Source organism: Nilaparvata lugens, chromosome 7 (genome assembly GCF_014356525.2).
Source record: "Nilaparvata lugens isolate BPH chromosome 7, ASM1435652v1, whole genome shotgun sequence".
In the NCBI taxonomy this organism is placed as follows: domain Eukaryota; kingdom Metazoa; phylum Arthropoda; class Insecta; order Hemiptera; family Delphacidae; genus Nilaparvata; species Nilaparvata lugens.
Genome location: NC_052510.1, coordinates 55,656,956 through 55,676,571, shown reverse-complemented (window position 1 = coordinate 55,676,571; position 19,616 = coordinate 55,656,956). Strand labels below are relative to the sequence as shown.

The window sequence follows — 19,616 nt, the reverse complement described above, 5'->3', positions numbered from 1 at the left end:
AGAAATTTTCTAAAACCCTGATGAGCCTTAATGGATCGTTGTTAACCTGACTTACAGTAACTATATAAACCATAATATAACTAAGGTTATATAGTTACTGTAACCTGACTGGTAATATTGTTACAGAACTTATGCAGTTTATGATACACATTATACTTACAATCAATATAATCAATTATTTAATAATATTGTAATGATTTGTCTGTGTATTTATTTGAGTACTTGGAAGTGAAGAGTTGTTGGTGCTTATTTATTTTTAAGTTATGTTGTTTTCTATTATTTGTGTTATAAAGAGTGATTTGAATAAAAGGATTATGAATGTGTTGTTAATTTGTGATTTTCCTATAGCTCCTTCACTCACTCATGTATGGATTATAATGGAAGGAGGATTACAAGCTCTTTCATAGAATATCTAAAAACATCTAAAGAACAAGATATTTCAACTCATAATCATGAGAAATTCTAGTCTACTTTATTGACATATTCACTTTAGATATATATAAATTTCATCACACTATTAGGCCAACATCATTACTATTAATTGCATAATCACAACTTATTACACTATAATAACACTTATTACACATAATTCTGTGCTCTACAACCTGAGACCAGGTAGAGCGCTACTCTATCTCATAGATTTACAGGTATACTAATAACAGTGCTCCTTGTTTTTTGAAAAACACCTAGCTTTAAACATCATATTGAGTAGAAAAATGTTATAAGTTGAAAAATCTGGAACATGAACAGAAGGTACGCTTAAAGCGGATTCCATCACTCGGATGGAAAGTAAATACAAAAAAATGCTTGCTTATTGTTGCAGGTTGTTTAAGCTACTACGCTCAAAGTTCTCCAAAGATCGCCTGAAGTATTTGTAGATGGCTTCAGAGCAGTTGACCAAGTATTCACGGCTCTCCCATGAACTGGACTCCATTCCGCAGTTTCTCCACTTTACTAGGAACAGGGTTTCGTCATCTACGACCTTATAATCGAGAATGTCCTCCACTTGATACTCCATGGCAACAGCTGCCTGTTTATTTGAATGAGCCGGTGACAATGACTGTGCATTTGAATGAGCCGGTGACAATGACTGTGCATTTGAATGAGCCGGTGACAATGACTGTGCATTTGAATGAGCCGGTGACAATGAATGTGCATTTGAATGAGCCGGTGACAGTGACTGTGGATTTGAATAAGCCGGTGATGGTGACTGTGCATTTGAATGAGCCGGTGACGATGACTGTTCAATTGAATGAGCCGGTGACAATGACTGTTGATTCGAATGAGCCGGTGATGGTGACTGTGCATTTGAATGAGCCGGTGACAATGACTGTGCATTTGAATGAGCCGGTGACGATGACTGTTCAATTGAATGAGCCGGTGACAATGACTGTGCATTTGAATGAGCCGGTGACAATGACTGTTCAATTGAATGAGCCGGTGACAATGACCGTTCAATTGAATGAGCCGGTGACAATGACTGTTCAATTGAATGAGCAGGTGACGGTGACTGTTCATTTGAATGAGCCGGTGACAATGACTGTTCAATTAAATGAGCCGGTGACAATGACCGTTCAATTGAATGAGCCGGTGACAATGACTGTTCAATTGAATGAGCCGGTGACAATGACCGTTCAATTGAATGAGCCGGTGACAATGACTGTTCAATTGAATGAGCCGGTGACAATGACCGTTCAATTGAATGAGCCGGTGACAATGACTGTTCAATTGAATGAGCCGGTGACGGTGACTGTTCATTTGAATGAGCCGGTGACGATGACTGTTCAATTAAATCTATAGGAGACATCAATCTCAGTTCATTTGAGTGAGTTGGTGACACATATTCATTTGCTGTTAGTTCATTTGAATGAGCCGGTGAGATAGATGAATGGAAATTTGGCAAACCAGCTGACCTGAAGGTCTCTTCATTTAGCAAACTTGGTGTCTTCAGCCTAAAGGTCTCTTCATTTAGCAAACTTGGTGTCTTCGGCCTCAAGGTCTCTTCATTTAGCAAACTTGGTGTCTTCGGCCTAGAGGTCTCTTCTTTTGGCAAACTTTGTGACATAGAGGTCTCTTCATTTGGCAAACCTTGTGGCATGAAATTATGTTCATTTCGCAAAATTGGAGACATAGATTTCTGTCCATTTGACTGACGATCTGATGGTGACTTTGTCTGTACCAAGTAAGGAGAATCAAGAGAGGGCACTTCCTGAAAATGAATCGAAATTCACTCCATGTAGCATAGGTTTAATTATTTTTGATCTAACATGTAAATGTATATGTACGGACTGACTTTGTACTAAGTCTGTACACAGACTGGCTTTGGTACAGACTTGTGCGCCATGAAAACGTTAATTTTTCTTTTCATCAGCTGATGCTATTCTTATTATATTTTTATTTGTACATAAACACCAAGATACAGTGATATAATAAACAACATCAGCTGATGAAAAGTGAAATGCGCGTGTTTATGGCGCTCAAGTCTGTACCTTCCTAAAAGTGAGCAGATATGAACGTTATTTTATAGAAACCTAATTTCTATAACTAGGCTCTTATTCATGATTCAGTAGTACTTCTACAGTACAGAGCTACTCCTTGTACGCTGAGGATGTGGCTCAGTGCCACAAAACGCGTCCTACAAGCAACAAAATCGTGAGTATAGGTATACTGTTGTAAAAGTGTAATATAAGAACACAATTTATCATAATTAATATCAACATTTCCAGTAGGATGAAGACAAAAAAGAAGAAATTGAATCATAGAGTTTAGTTATTTATCAATAGTTCAAGTTAGGATAGAAATCTCTAGAGAAACTAATTTCTATATCGATTCCTGATCAATTTCAGGACCTCTGACATAATCATAAAAAAGAAGTTAATTATTCAAATTAAAATCGAATTTGAATTATGTACTTTATTTAACTTTGTTGAAGTTCTGACACTGTGTTACTAGTAAATATTTGAAAAAACACTTACTTTTTTTGGAGTCTTGAGGAATGCATTTCACTCCTGAAGAGGAGCTTCATCAGCCTCTATGCATTCCTCAAGACTCCAAAAAAGTAAGTGTTTTTTCAAATATTTACTAGTAACACAGTGTCAGAACTTCAACAAAGTTATTATATAGTGTTTCGTCATGGAAAGCAACTTCAATTTCAAGTACTTTATTTCTATCTGAAAACTCTGACACTAGACCTCAGTTAGCCAGGTCACAATGTTATTATGAAGAGTATCTTCATGGAAAACAACATCAAAACTACTATTGTTTGACCCAAGTATTGTCTGAAATGAAACAATCAAGATTCTATTTTGATAAATAAATTCCATCAAGACTCAGGTTTTCAACCATGATAAGACTCACTATGTTGGAGAGATGTGTTGTATTTTTTATATTTTGAATGTTTCCAGTGTAATGTGGCCGATTATTTGACATGCATTTTCACAGTCTGAGAGTACGGTACCCATTGTATTAAAAGTGTCGACGACGGTGAAAATTCATGACAAGTACTCTCAGACTGTGAAAATGCATGCCAAATAATCGGCCACATTACCAGTAATTTATCAATATTCAGTATCAAACTTCTAAAGACCAAAGCCAAAATTTTGTAGTAATTTGATAAATTACTGGAAACATTCTAAATATAAAAAAATTACAACACATCACTTCAACTAGTGAGTCTTGTCATTTTTGAAAACCTGAGTCTTGATGAAATAAATATTCATCAAAATAAAATCTTGATTGTTTCATTTCAGACAATACTTGAATCAAACAATAATAGTTTTCATGTTTCGCCATGGAAAACAACATCAAAACTATTATTGTTTGATTAAAGTATTGTCTGAAATGAAACCATCAACATTTTATTTTGATGAATACTTGAATCTAACAATAAAAGTATTGATGTTGTCTTCCATGACAATACACTATATAATAACTTTGTTGTATTTTAGACACTTTGTATCTTAGTAAATATTTTAAAAAATACATACTTTTTATGATGAATGATTGTTTGTCAGTAGAATTTATTATTCAAAAAAAAAGCTTGAAGGGTACTAAATATATTGAGTAGAATATGCTTAAAAACTATTATTAACTTTGTTGTGGTTTAGACACTACGTATCATCGTAAATATTAAAAAATAAGTTCGGTACTATCTTATGATTTAATGAATCTTATATTTCATGATGAAAAAGTAAGTGTTTTTTCTAAATACTTACAAAGATTCACAGGTGCCTGAACTACAACAAAGTTAATAATAGTTTTTCAAGTTCATCTTCTACCCAATAATGTTTAGTAGCCAAGGTACCATTCAAGTTTTTGTTGTGAAAAATAAATTTCGCTGACTTAAGCTGCGTTTACACCGTATCTATTAACAAAATGTTAATAACTTAATCTTTATAGATTCTATTAGATTGAACGGAGCTTGACAAACATATATGTTTATCATGTGTATGATAAGTTATGTCAATCTAATAGAATCTATAAAGATTAAATTATTAACATTTGTTAATAACTTTGGTGTAAACGCAGCTTTACAATAATATAAAACTTTAGCTTAATGTATAAAACAAGTAAGAAACTATCGTCAACCACTTTCAATTTACAAATTTCAAGCTACAAGTGGTTGACAAAGTGGAGAAATAGTACAACAGTCGTAATTCAACTATACACACATTAACTTAGTCATGTTATAATTATTATGTTATTTTATCAACTAGAAGCAGAAGCAAAAATTAAAAATTAGCCTATATCTCCAGTATTTAGTAGACTGCAGTTCAACTTTTGTAACATAGTTAACTAAACTTGAAGCTTTTCCATGCTCTTAATGCTACTAAAAAGTTCTTACATTTTATAATAATTTCAGAAGCGAATTGCAAAGAACATGCAAAAATGCGCATTCAAGAATATTTATTCACATTCACAGTAGAATTAGGACACCAACTCAACAATTTTACTCTATCATATATACATTCCAAATTTTTATAACACTTATAAGATAAGGAATACAATGTATTGCAATTCGGAAGTTACATCATTTGAGTATAGAAGAAAGAGATTTGTCACACACGTACATCAACAATTGACAGTAAAGCATAGGTCTACATAGCGTTATTCACAGAACAGCCAAGCTACAATATTCGAATGATTTGATGAATTCTGACATGCGATGGAAATGCTATTCGAGTTCACTTGTTCAAGACGATCTCAACAAGAAGATGATGATGATGATGATGATGGAGGCGATGTTGATGACAATTTGACAACAATTAATTTAATGAATAATTATTAATAATTTCAAACAGCTTGTAAAACGTTTAAATCAGTTTCTTTATGTTTCTAAAACTGGAAAAATTATTAACATGAGTTAGGTATTATGACTGAGTAATTAATGTTAGCTTATAATTCGTGAATTACAGAGAGTATATTCGAATGAGTGAGATAAAAATAGTAATTATTTATTTAAAAATTATATAATTTATCAGGGGCATATTTTAAATTAACAGTACATGCCTGATAGGCTTCAATAAGATTATTATTATAAAAATACTTTTCCTAACCATGATGCGAACCCAGAACCAGATTACTACCTAGATGGTTTAGTGTGAGGTAATTTGAGTTCACTATTGCGCTAGCAACTAATAAGAGTGATTGCCAAAACTGGAGTAAGCTAAATAATATTTTTGTAGGAAATAGATCTTGGCATTAAAAAGTGCGGGCAGAAAGGTAAATTTTCACTAGACTGTAATCTAAATAATTGATTTTCAAGCAATTTATACTAAAAAGCACTCTTCAAATCAGGGAAACTTACTGATTAAACTGTTCGGTAAAATCTCCTTCCCTAGAAAATCGAAGCTTCATATAGTTTGGTTTGAGTGAGATGATTATTGGAACAAAATGTTATAATAATAATAAATTTATTTCCATTAATATACAAATAAGCAATCAATCAATAAAATGTACACAATATTCAAAATTACAATATATGAAATTTACTACAAATATAAATAAATTGCATTTTTTCGGAAATTGAACTACTCAACTATGGGAAACCCATGTTCTAGAGCAGGTGTAGAAGTTATACATTAAATTTAGAGTGGGGGTGCAAATATATTGGGTAAGTGAGCTCACATATTGTTCGAAATTATGTTTTCTATATTATGTCTTCCAGTTGTTGTAATCCAGTTTTTAACGGCGCATTTAAATATTTTCTTGAGTTATCTTGATGTATACAGAAAGTAAATTGTGAAGTTTTGGTGCTAGGTGGTTGAAGTGTCGTTGGTATGTTGCCTTCCTAGCCTCGTTCGTGATAAGAAGGCTTCTATTTCTTGTGTTGTGACAGTGGTTTCTGTTTTGAAAGGTTTCTGGGTTTTTGTGTAGTCTGCAAATAATTTCTAGGGAGTAGAGTTGTCTTGCGTCATCACACCAAACTCATTGTAGAGCTGGTCTAACGGATAACGAGGTGGCTTCTGCTTGATGATTTTAATTATTAGTTTTTGCACTTTTATAAGGGGTTCGAGGTGAACGTAGTTTTTCCTCACAATCCTACAATTCCATAGGTAAACAAAGACTGAACTGAGGAATAGTAGACCATCTTCATGCACTTCTTGTCTATAAATGTTCTCAGCATTTTGAACTTTAATATTATTTTTCTTAGCTAGGTAATCTATATATGATGGTCCCAGTGTAGAAAATAATCAAGTATAATTCCGAGGTATTTTATTGTTGGTTTTCTGTGGATAGTGAATGCCGTGGTGTTGGAAAAGTTGACTGTTAGAAGGTTTTCTGTGGGCTGTCCATGTTGTGTAGCTGAGAAAGTTAGAAAGTGGGTCTTGTCATAGTTAAGAGTGAGCAGATTTTGATTTAGTAATGTTAACTGGATTCGCAAAAATCTACAGCTTGTATGTAATATAGACTATTATATTATTACATGAAGTGCATTTTTTGGATAGTAGTTCTCATAGAATTTCCATCTATAGCTGTTAACCCTGTTGTCAATGTCTGCAGTAGCAGAAGTCTTCGGGGTGATTTACAGCATTTATTTAGGATTTTCGTTAAATAATAATTATACATGAAGTGCCTTTATATTATTACATTCGAAACTATCATATTTTGTACATTTAAAATATCGAATTAATCTTGAAAAAATATTAATGTAACTTGTTAACAGTTACCAATTGTAGAAATTATTAAAGTTTTATTTAATTTAAAAAAGTTTAAGCCTAAACTATCATTAATATCTTAATTATTCATGTATGAATAATCTCCCATTCTTTAGGTACTTTATAACGGAAGAAATTACTGAGGACCAAGCTACACAAAGCGTTTTTTCAGGCGTTTTCAGACGAGTCGGCAGAGCAATAAGCTCTCCGATTGGCTGATTATCTGCTGTTTCCCGACCCAATCAGCCTGACGATTCGTCTGAAAACGCTTAAAAAACGCCTCGTATGCCTTGGCCCTCAAACACTTGACATAATACGGAATATAGGGTCAATGATCGCTGAGATAATGTTAGTAGTGGTATGTTAGAGTAGTCTGCAAATTAATTTATTTATCCAAATGTGGAAGAAACAAACGCTTTATTACAGAATATAGGTATTCTTAATATTATTAGAGAGCTGAATGTTAGGTCAAGCCGAAGAGTGCAATTTAACAAGATGACAATCTTGTATGCTTAGTAGGCTATTCAATTATTCAATAAGTTAGTAGGCTTCATAATACACTGATCATTTGAAATGATTGATAGAGAGAGAGAGAGAGAGTGAGAGAGAGATAGAGAGTGAGAAAGAATACAACATCGATTAACAACACTGATTAATTAACAACACTGATTAGTTGAACACATTGATTCCACACAATTAAAACTATATTTATTCCACACTGAAATGAAACGTTTTGTCTAGGTACCTTGCTGTGAGTGTCCAATTCATCAAATACATCTGGAGTGGAAGAAATAATCAACGATGAGAACTGGAAATCAGTTGGTGATTTATTGAATTCGTCGAAATTGTTGGATGCCATGAAATGGGTTGCGAAAGATGCGGTCAATAGATCATTAGACTCTTCTCCAGAGGATTTCGATTTTAAAATCAATTCTTTTTTGCACTTGGAGACTTTTCGACTTCGTTTCTTCTTTAACTTGCTCTTGTCGAGCGATGTTGATGTTTCTTCGACACATTTTTTTCCCGTCTCTTTGATACTCTCAGAAAATAATTTATTCATGAGGGAAATTCGAGAAGCGAAATCTTTGAGCTCGCTAGATATACTTTCTATCGTGGAATGGGAAGCCTTGGCGGAGATGGAGTAAATGCTTGCTTGCAAGCTTTTCAAGTCATTGAAGAGTGACAGTAATGGCTCTTTGTCACATGTCGGGCACCGCCATTTTGTTTCACCATCAAGTTGTAATTCTGCGTACCGCTCATCAGAGACTGCGACACACCCTGTGTGGAACCACTGCTCGCACATTCCTTCGCAAAGAAGTCCTTTGTCGGTGTAAACAACGTCTTTTCTGCAGGTACCACAAGGCTGTGCCTGACTCTGAGCCATGATCCTTAAATTGCATTAAAAGAGAACAAAAATTTATTAGAATTATTCTGGTCTAATTAAAATAGGTCGAGACTGGCTACCCCCTGAACAAACATCGGCGGTGCCAGATTGTGTGAAATTACGACTCTCTCATTCAACGTCATGAGACTGAATCTCGACGGACTAAATTAATTGGATGTTTCTCAAAATCAGAACCGAAAAGCTCCAAGAAGTCAGTACTGTAAAATACTTGGTTCTCATCCCACTTGATGAGGTAATTGTAATTTGTGTTCTCATATTCAGTATTGGTTTGCATGAGAAAGTAACAATTTCACACAATCTGGAAACACTGGAGTTCTGACAGGTAGAAGCTAGTCTCAACTACGTTCAATCAGAGAGAAGTAATCAAATAGTGGGTTTTGTCTAATGATTTGGTGATTATTGATTAGTGTTGCCATATTCAGTATTGGTTTGCATGAGAAAGTCACAATTTCACATAATCTGGAAACGTTGGAGTTCTACCAGGTAGAAGCTAGTCTCAACTAGGTTTAATCAGAGAAAAGTAATCAAATAGTGGGTTTTGTCTAATGATTTGGTGATTATTGATTAGTGTTGCCATATTCAGTATTGGTTTGCATGAAAAAGTAACAATTTCACACGATCTGGCAACGCTGATGTTCTGACAAGTAGAAGCTAGTCTCAACTAGGTTTAATCAGAGAAAAGTAATCAAATAGTGCGTTTTGTCCAATCATTTAGTGATTATTGATTAATACAATAATTACGACATCATTAGAATAGATGGAGAATTATCATTGATTCAATGTTCAATTTTAAGAATCAAAAATTACATTTCTCGCCACCAGTGAAACACCACTATTCAAAAATAAATTTTTGATAATAAATTGATAGTCTTTGGGAATATTTGTTTGAATTTGAGTGCCGGTTGCACAAAGCCGGTTAAATTTCAATCGTGATTAATTTCACGAGAACCAATCAGTGAAGCTGTCTCATCTAAAAGGCCTTCTCTGATTGTTTCTCGTGAATAATCACGATTAAAATTAAACCGGCTTTCGTGCAACCGGCACTAAGGCTCAACTCACACTTTCGCGACTCAGGTCGAGAAGAGACTCGACTATAGTCGAGAGCATGTGTATTCAAATGGTTACAGTCGCGGAGACTAGATTCGACTAGCTGAGTGTCACCATTTGAAAACACATGCTCTCGACTAGAGTCGAGTCTCTTCTCGACCTGAGTCGCGAAAGTGTGAGTTGAGCCTGAGAGTTTCAAAATTAATAATGATAGCCCAATACTAGTCAATATTAAGGTATTCTAAATTTTAGAATCTACAAGTAACATGAATCTAGTTATTGCACCATTTTATCATTCTAATAAAAGTAAATTCGTATGGCTTTTGTTGGTGGGGAGTCCCTTTCGGGAAGGTCCCACCGCCTGAATATATAATTTAAAGCAGGGAACCCACTATGCCGTCACCGTCAGGCGCCGTCCGGCACCGACCGTCACCGTCAGTCGCCGCCTTCACCGTCATTTTTCCGGCGATAACCCCCTTGCCCGTCTGCTTAGCTCCGTCAGAAACCGGAGCTAACCAGAAGAAATGCATCAGTTGCGATGGAGAGTTCATCAGACGAGGAGGAATTGCTAGTAATAGCCGCAGCATTGCTGAAGAAGAAGAGATACAGAAACGGAGGAAGCATAGGTACTGGGTGCACGAAATCTTCAGAAGAAGAAACGAATATGGTGAATTTCATCATTTGTTTGACGACTTGAAAAAAGACGATGCTAAGTTCTTTTTATATTTTCGCATGACTCCAAAGAAGTTCTACGAATTGCTCGAGTTACTGAAATTCCCAGTGAAACACAGTAACTTCCGTGAGGTCATTGGTCCTGAGGATCGGCTGCTAACTTTTCCCGAATCCCTGGGATCAAGACCTTTAATTTGAGCCCTTTCCCATCATCGTGTGATTTGTCAAACGGCCAAAACTTTGATTTCATAATTTCGCTTACAGAATAATATTTGTAAATAACTTACCTGACATGGTATAAAACTTTTCTGAGATTTCCTGCCAGGCATTATCTTTCTTCCTGTTGTCGTGATAACTATTATCACTAGTATTATACAGGAAGGGATACTCCCTGATAGCCTCTATCAATATTTCGTCCGTACTCATCGCTCACATAACAAAGGCGCACTACAACAAAACACTGGCGATGTGATTTCACTGATATAGTGAAGTCCACGTTATAATGGCAGTGGAAAAGGATAGGAGAACAGCGTTGCTGATTCTCTGCCTTGCCAGATTATATTTCTACATTGTTAAATAACGATCAGGTAGCTTTGCGGAGCTAGAAAAGTATAGCGCTATCTGCTTTGTCAAATGATAGACAAGGATAGCAAGTCCAATGTTGATCAAATACTGACATTATAACGTGGACCGCACTATGGTTGAATGTCGACTGGAAGAATGATAAAAAAACGGACCGGCTATCCGACAAGAATGCCCCAAACAGCAATGGTGGCCGACGGTGACTGACGGACACGGTCGTGGCCGGTGACGGACGGGTATAGTGAGTTGCCGTTCGTTTAAAACAATGCAAAGCAATGTTGCCGGTACGCAACGGTGACGGTCTGTGCCGGACGGCGCCTGACGGTGACGGCATAGTGGGTTCCCTGCTTAAGCCGTCAATGGGCCTCACGACTGACATACTTCAGCCGGGACCGACAGTTTAACGTGCCCATCCGATAACACGGGAGTGATCTGGTTAAAAAACTTCTGGTAATGAGAGGGTTCGAATCCGGGATCTCTATGCTGCTACGCAAGCACTCTATCCACTAGACCACGGATTACTCCATCATTCTAATGAATAAATATCTTAAATTTTTTTAAAAACATTTATGAATTGAAAATGCACTTACTATTAGAGTAGATTATAGTAAGTTTCTACAGTCTGATGATGACCCAAACTAGGTCGAAACCATCGTCACTACTAATAGCTATTAGTAGCAAAATTTGCAGTAAGTGCATTTTCACTTTATAAGTGTTTTTAAAAATTGAACTTTTATTTCAATAGTAAAGAAGTATGGATATGCAACATAGTAGATTATGAATATCAACATCATTTCTCTCCTTATCATTTTGACAATGTACTTATTGTATAAATAAATAAAGTAATACATATCTAATCTGAAATCGCCATTCAAACCATTTCTGTCAAAAAATGTATATTGATTCTGAGTGTTATTAGGCCTATACTTTGTTACTTGAGACTGTGTATGCTTTTTTCAGCAACCAGGCGAGTTATCATGCTTGAAATTTATTTGAGTTGAATGTTTAGAAAGGACCAAAATTCAATCATTCTTGTGCTTCAAGCTTGTTTGGATGTTGATTTTTAAAATTAATTACATACCGTAATTTTAGATAAAAAACCTACAGTGATTATTGTTTTAGGGTATCAACTAATTTGACTATCATTATAAGGACCTTAATTCTCAGATATCGGAGACCATTCTGGGTGTTGTGACGATAGCCTAAATGTCTGCCGACAATCGTTAAGAATTGAAACGGTGATTCTCTTATGAAAATCGAGTAGAGCCCTTTTTGCACCAAGTGACTGAACTAAGCACTGTTGTAGAAATATAGATAGGATGTTGGAAGAGACCAAAACAATATATTTGACAGTTTCTTCACTAGAGAATATCACAGTCATTTAAAAAGAAAACACCGGAATGCAACAACGGTAAGGATAATAATTAAAATAGGCCAAGATTGTTACAGTTAATGACACAGTCATTATAGTATTATAAAATATATCTGGTCAAATATATTTGATCAGATCTGGTCAGATATATTTGATCCACTATCTCTGATCGTTCAAAATCATCACATATTTGATAGTCCTAGCATGGGTCGAATGAGGAATTAAATATTTTTGATAAACGTCAGTTTATAATCTATGATTATAAACGTTTATGATTATAAACATGATTCATGGGGACCTTTAGTAGATGGGCTGCGGTAAGTTTGTTTCCTTCTACATGGAGGTCAAGAGGAGTTAAAAATGTATTACATTGATGTCGATTTCAAAGTATATTAGATGAACAGTCGGCGGAAAGATGAAATTGTTTTATTAGTTTTTTTTATAATTTGATCATGGCAATAGGTTTTTAAATAGTCAAATTTATGTAAAAATTGAAGAGGAATCCAGTGAAACCTGTTTAAAATTTGTAACTTTAATAGTTTTTGAGATGGGCCTATTACAAAAAATGTGCAATTTTTTTTGTTTCAAGAGATTAACCTATTTACTTGGTGATTGGCAGGTGGGCTTATCGTATTGTAAAATATTGGATTTTTTAGAATAGTTGAATTCTGAAGGAAAAATGATCAGTCAGAAATCTTTTTGAGATATTTGGAAAAATTATAAAATTTCGACTCTATACTTCTTAATTTTGATTTTCAATAATCTTTTGCTACCTATTTTCCAGTTACTACAAAATTGGAAATATCTTAATTACTTAGGCTATCTTAATTAGGTATGTAGAATTATACAGAGAATCAGCAATGATTCAGAGGTAAAAAATTTAGATTTTTGAAAAAAGAAAAAATGTTTGAAAGTGGAGTATTTTAGCTTTGGAAGAATTCTACATATTTGCATAGTGCAGACCGTGGACCACATTTTAAGTCTAAGTCTATTTGTCTAAGCTCACATTTTAAGTCTATTTGAGTCTAAGCTCAGATGAGAAATCATAAAGAGGTGTCTGCCATCCAGTCAACTGAATTCAATACCACAACCAGAAATTTGATCAACTCATGAAATATATGTTTGTATGATATTATATTCTTAATATTTATTGTCACATCAAGCTCTAATCATACCAAAGCCCTACCAAACTCTACCTAATCTAAACAACATTAAAACCCCAGCCGTGGGCTGGCCTAACCTAATTACGCCCAACACAATGTAACCTGACCTAACCAAGCCTGGGCCAATCTGATATTTCCAGGCATAATCTTACCACACCTTATGTAACCTAATCAAGCCTTTAGCTGTAAAGGGAGTCTCTACCTGACCTAACCATACATAAGATATGACTGATTTAATAACCACTGAAGAGAGCAAAAAATAATTATAAATAAAGATTAAAAAGTATAGTGTGTGATTTTTTAATCATCCAAATATATAAAAAAAAATTTAGTTTATGCTATCAAGTAACTGAAAATTTTTCCTTTTAGAATTCACTATTTTACAAAACCCAATAGTTTAAAATACCTGTCAATCAACAAGTAAACAAGTTAATCTCCTTTAAAACAAAAAGTTGCACGTTCTGCACATTTTTAAAAATCTGTTGTGGCGCACTCACACAACTTTCCTTGCCGTTATGAAAATTGATCGCCTGACGCTAGTGTTCACGCGCATCTCAAGTCTACTATACCATCTGAACCAGCTGGTGACAGGATGCTGGAGACACACGAGGTCTGCTATCTCTTCGTAGTGAATAATTCAATAGAATCAACAGTTGCTAACAGTTTGCAATTGAATAATCACATTTTCTCGAATTTCGAGCTTATTTTCAATTTTAGGAGAAAATGTTACTGAACATTAATTGAAGAGATTTTCTTGCTCAATCTATTCCACTTGAAATGTTTTGTTTAAATTGTATCTGAGCCACTTAATTGAGAATCTAAAACCAAACTTTGCATAGATGAGGCGGAGATTCTGAAATTTAAACAGATATGGGACTTGTGGCAGTTGATATAGCTTATCAATGACTACCTATATTAGGTATAAATTTTATCAAAATCGTTGGAGCCGTTTTCGAGAAAATCGCGAAAAACCCTGTTTTTGACAACATTTACGCCATTTCAGCCGCCATCTTGAATTGCATTTGATCAAAATTGTTCGGCGCGGATACTTATAGTTTAAGGACCTTAAGTTTCAAATTTCAAGTCATTCCGTTAATTGGGAGATGAGATATCGTGTACACAGGCGCACATACACTCATACACACACACACACACACACACACACACACACACACACACACACACACAGACCAATACCCAAAAACCACTTTTTTGGACTCAGGAGACCTTGAAACGTATAGAAATTTGGGTATCTTAATTTTTTTTCGGAAAGCAATACTTTCCTTACCTATGGTAATAGGACAAGAAAAGTAAAAATTGCAAGTTTCTGCACATTTTTTAAAAATAATCTTGAAAACTATTAGTTATGAACTTGAAATTAGTTTCATTATATTCCTTGTCAAATGCTACATAAAATAGGCTACGCTATAAATTTGATGGCAAATACAATGAAACCGTTTTCAAGTTTCTATTTCTAATAGTTCTCAAAATATTTAGAGATAATGTTCCACTTAACTTGTTTACTTGATGATTTTAATAGGTATTTCAAACTATTGGACTTTGTGATTAATGAGTAGGCCTAATAGCTTATACTTGACTGTGTACAGTATGCAACCCCTAGCTTTGCCTTCGTGCCTTTGCGATGGCATAAATTGGCAAGGTATGGTTGGTGGGGTGATATTTAATGCTTTTCAAAAACATCAGTTTCAGAGACCCTAGATGGAGGAAGCTCACTACACACAGATGATATTCTTCATGAATGAGAGAGTTGCATCTTATCACCAACAATGAAAAGAGCATGTTAAACTAATGTCAGCTTTGTTATGTTTTAAATGGACAACATCGTATTTCTTAGTGGGGTATAGAAGTTTTCTCTTGTTGTATTAAAAGGACGGAACTTCAAAAAGCTATTTGTGTATCTTTTCGGATGCAACACGTTGCTTTTGAGAAGATACAAATAAACTCTGGTACTTATAAAAAGATACACTTTGAAAAATATTCAATGTTGTTGAAGGGGTAGTATTGTAGTCTAGTGGCTCTCCGCCAATAGGCAAGACTACAGGAGTTACTATTTTCTACTATTCACTCCGCCAATAGGCAAAGCTTACAAATCTATATGAAAAAAAAACAAATTGAACTATTTTCACGAAGAATAGAAAAAGAATTAAAAACAGAACAAAATAATTTTTACTTTCACATTTCATACATTGCATTCATTCCTAGTAGGTTACGTTAAAGGATGTAATATTCCAGAAATAAAGCCAAATACTTTTCAAAAATATTGTTGGCTTTTCTAGAATATTTCAGTCAAGTAATAAACTATTTAAGTAATTAACAGACACACATACCAAATTAATAGAAGATGAGACGTTTCACTTCAGCAAAACTATGGTATGACAGTTTGATAGGTAACACTAACTAATAATTTATGATTTGATAACGTCGTACATAACCTCAATCCCCAATCTCAATCCCACAATGCATCAAAATTCCCTTTTTTCCCGGGTCACTGATCGTAGTGCGCAAGCGCAAGGTCTATAGAAAGGTCATGCGCATCTGCGCAAGGTCTATAGATAGGTTATGCGCAAGGTCTATCTTTCTACAGACCCTGCGCATGTCCTATACCTTGAGCGCTCGAAGTGGGTGATTTGTCAACTGATGAGGTCCTCATCCTTAGCGTTCTGAGCATGCGCAGAATTCTCTCCACAGAGATTTTGCTTTGTTGCTTTATTTTTATTATTATTATTTTTAAACCTTCCATTTCTGTTGGGGTTATGTTATTATGTATAATAATAGTAATGTGTTTTTAAAATTGTATAATTATTGGGTCATAGATAGACTGTTCTGGTTTGTTAGTTTAAATAGACTTCATGTTAGTTTCTTGTAAAAATAGGTTGGCCTAATTGATTAGTACTATGGGAAATGAAGTTATAGAGTGTACAAGCCAACGCGGTTTTCCATTATTTTCTGATGGAAATGGGTATTGGTACCGAGTTAGAATACGAAAACCCCGTCTATGGAGATTAAGTTGCTATACATCAAATTGTAGAGGAAATGGCATTTTATATTTGACAGATGGCGAAGAGGGTAGGCGAATAAAACATCTTTCAATACATACTTGTACTCCTAATACTTCTCTACCAGAAGCGTTAAGTTTGAGAAGAAATATTTTAAAGAGGTGTTGTACTGAAAAAAGGGGCACTTTGCGCAAAATTTTCCACGAAGAATTAACAAAAAGGTACGTATATTTTATATTTATTGTAGGTCTATAGGCCCAGCTTTTAAGTTATCAACATAAATCAGAATCGTTCGCATTTTTGATGGAACGTGTAGGCTATTGATGGCTGTCTAGGTTAATAAATACTTGTTGAAGGTGTAATACTTTAGCGACTACTAGAGCCGCCGCAGCTAGAGCACATAACATATAAATTCATTAGATTTTATTTCAAATTCATGAACAGTTCCTTGAACGGTGGTGATGACATTAGAAGTAAGACACGGTGATTCATTGAATTTTCATGTACACTTGTTACTTGTCTTAAATTTACCGCAGTCTAATGATAGTGGAATTTTTTATAGCGACTTCCCTTTGGTGAGGTTTATGTTAGTACTACTCGTCGCTAAGGAATTTTATTGATCTGTAGCCTAAGTGTAGTAAGTTGAAGGAAATATTTATTATGAGGTCACTTTGACTTTACCACTTACCTAATTTTACTTTTTACTTCTTTGGTCCTCCCAACAGTGGGTGTCCGGGTAGTCGTCACGTATCTTCCCTCTTCTCTAGAAGAGAGAATGTTCTTTAGGTTCTAGAGAAGGGGTAGTCTTGAAAATCAGTTCCTGAAAGTGTGCTCCTGCACATACACTGGAAGCCTGCAGTACGGCCTTGCAAAAAATTAAATATCAAGAATAGATTGTTTTTGACGTGACAACGTCTTATAAATTGGTTTGCCGGGAGACACTTCAAGAAACTGCGTTACGTTCCCACGTTATGCGCTCACAATGAGAGCGAGTGAGAGCGTTCGTTTCGGTTCACGGTCGTCTGGAAAGAGCACGAATAGGAGCAGTGGCGAGCAACGCTCGCAGCAGCAAGCCCAGCAACCCGAAGCATTCACCTGGAGAGAGAGTGAAACGGAGCAGTCAACCTGTGCAGGCGCCGCAAGCAATCTCCTGCGACTGCGCCACTAATTCAAAATGTCAAGTCAATGGTTGTCTCTCTCGCTCTTAGGTGGGCGCGGGCTAACCATGCCCGAGTGGAAGGGACGCGTGCCTCTCACTCACTCTCATTGGGAGTTATTATTTCATCCTTCTTCCTACTATACGAATGAATATTCACATTAAAATTATTTTACCACTCAAAGTCGTTGTCACGTAAAACTTTCGCCCGTATACCAACTTTACAGGCAACCATGCAATTTTTTTAATTAGAGCTTTACCAGTAACTAAGGCTCAACTCACACTTACGCAACTCAGGTCGAGAAGAGACTCGACTCTAGTCAAGAGCATGTGTTTTCTAATGGTGACGTCACGGAGACTAAATTCGACTGGTCTGAGTGTCACCATTTGGAAACACATGTTCTCTACTAGAGACGAGTCTCTTCTCGACCTGAGTCGTGTAATTGTGAGTTGAGCCTTAAATATACAGTATAAGCTGTAACAATAAATTAGCGTTTATAGAGTTTGTTAGTAAAGTTCTCACAAATGTTTTATTTTCACAGTGATGTTCCTCCAGAGGTCGCATCGCAGATCAGTTACAACACGATTGAGAGCAGCATGTATAGAGCAAGGAAGAGTATTGGGTGAGATTTTATTAAATGTTTTCTAAATCATAACTGTTCAATAATCTGAAGATAATTATGGCTAACTTCATTTATGCTCACATTGTATCCCAACGACAGAGAGGTTCTAAAAAAATGTATATTTATTTATTCAATCATTCAGAATCACCCAACGTACAGAAAAGTACCACAGGCTAACTTACGCCCAAAACTGTTCCACTGATTGACAGTGAACGTAAAGAGAACAAAACAATGTCAACTATGAATCCTACTCTGTATTGTAGTTCAATGTATAATATGCCAATAGAAAGATGAGATGCATAAAAGATAGAAAGATGTATAATATGCCAACACTTTTGTATGGCTGTGAAACCTAGGTACCAAAGAGAAGGGAGTGGAGCAGGTTACAGGCGGCCGAAATGAGATTTTTAAGGTCAGTGAAGGGATGCACCAGAGAGGACAGGCTTTATAATATTGATATCCGTAGAGAGCTCAATGTGATCTCTATACCTCAACGAGTTGACGAGAATCGACAACAGTGGAGAGAACATGTTGAGAGAATGGGAAACGGAAGAATCCCCAAAGCTGTCATTGCTTACAAGCCAGAAGGGAGGAGAAGTATCGGCAGACCAAGAAAAAGGTGGGAGAATGTTTGAAGGCGAAACAGGTATTAATGCCTACCCCTGTAAGAAGACGACGAGAAAGATGAGTAGGCCGTTTGAGTAACTGTGAGGGCGTTACAGACCGTTTTTAACTTTTAAGATGTTTCAGACCGCCGTAGCGTCTTCGGGTGATGTAGTACGTATCAAATATGTAAGCTATGAACAGTTCACACCAAAGGGTATTCTTTCATTATCCCATTTTTGTATTAATCACATTTTTGAGGTGAGGTTGAGTGCCATTGTTTAGCTCAAATCTCATGCGCTGCCCAAGATACGGAGCGACTCTGCTACGCTGGGACTCGTAGCTTAGACGAAGCGTATTATGTAGCGTCAGCTATTATGGCCTGTTTGAAATGGACAAACAGGTCAAATTTGGTCTTAAACTCATTCCAATACATGAGCTTGAGAATGGATTGATTAGCATCAGGGGCGAGACCATATGAGGCGTTTTATCAGGCGCCAACCCAATCATGCAATCAGAAAGAGCCCCGCCCGGCCGACTCTGAAAACGCCTGAAAAAACACTTGATGTAGTCTCGCCCCTAATCTTGATCAATCTGTCCATTTCAAAGAGGCGTAGCATCGCTGACGCTACATAATACACGTCGTCTATGCTACCAGCTCCAACGTAGCAGTCGCTCCGTATCTCGGGAAGCTCATGTGATTTGAACTAGACAATTACACTCGACCACAGCTCAAAATGTGATCAATATTAAAATACGATAATGAGAGAATACCCTTTGGTGTGAACTGTTCATAGCTTACACCTTACATTATTTGAT

General features: G+C 35.7%; 1 protein-coding gene across 1 annotated transcript; it reads right to left on the bottom strand.

Annotated features, from left to right (window-relative positions):
* Positions 1-734: 734 nt before the first annotated feature.
* Positions 735-15,851, bottom strand: LOC120352477 (mucin-1-like). Its single transcript, XM_039433216.1, has 3 exons — positions 15,747-15,851; positions 7,903-8,545; positions 735-2,209 (listed from the first exon to the last, which is right to left on the bottom strand). The coding sequence occupies exons 2-3, from the start codon at positions 8,539-8,541 to the stop codon at positions 812-814; spliced, it is 2,037 nt and encodes a 678-aa protein (XP_039289150.1). The 5' UTR covers positions 8,542-8,545; positions 15,747-15,851; the 3' UTR covers positions 735-811.
* Positions 15,852-19,616: the final 3,765 nt, after the last annotated feature.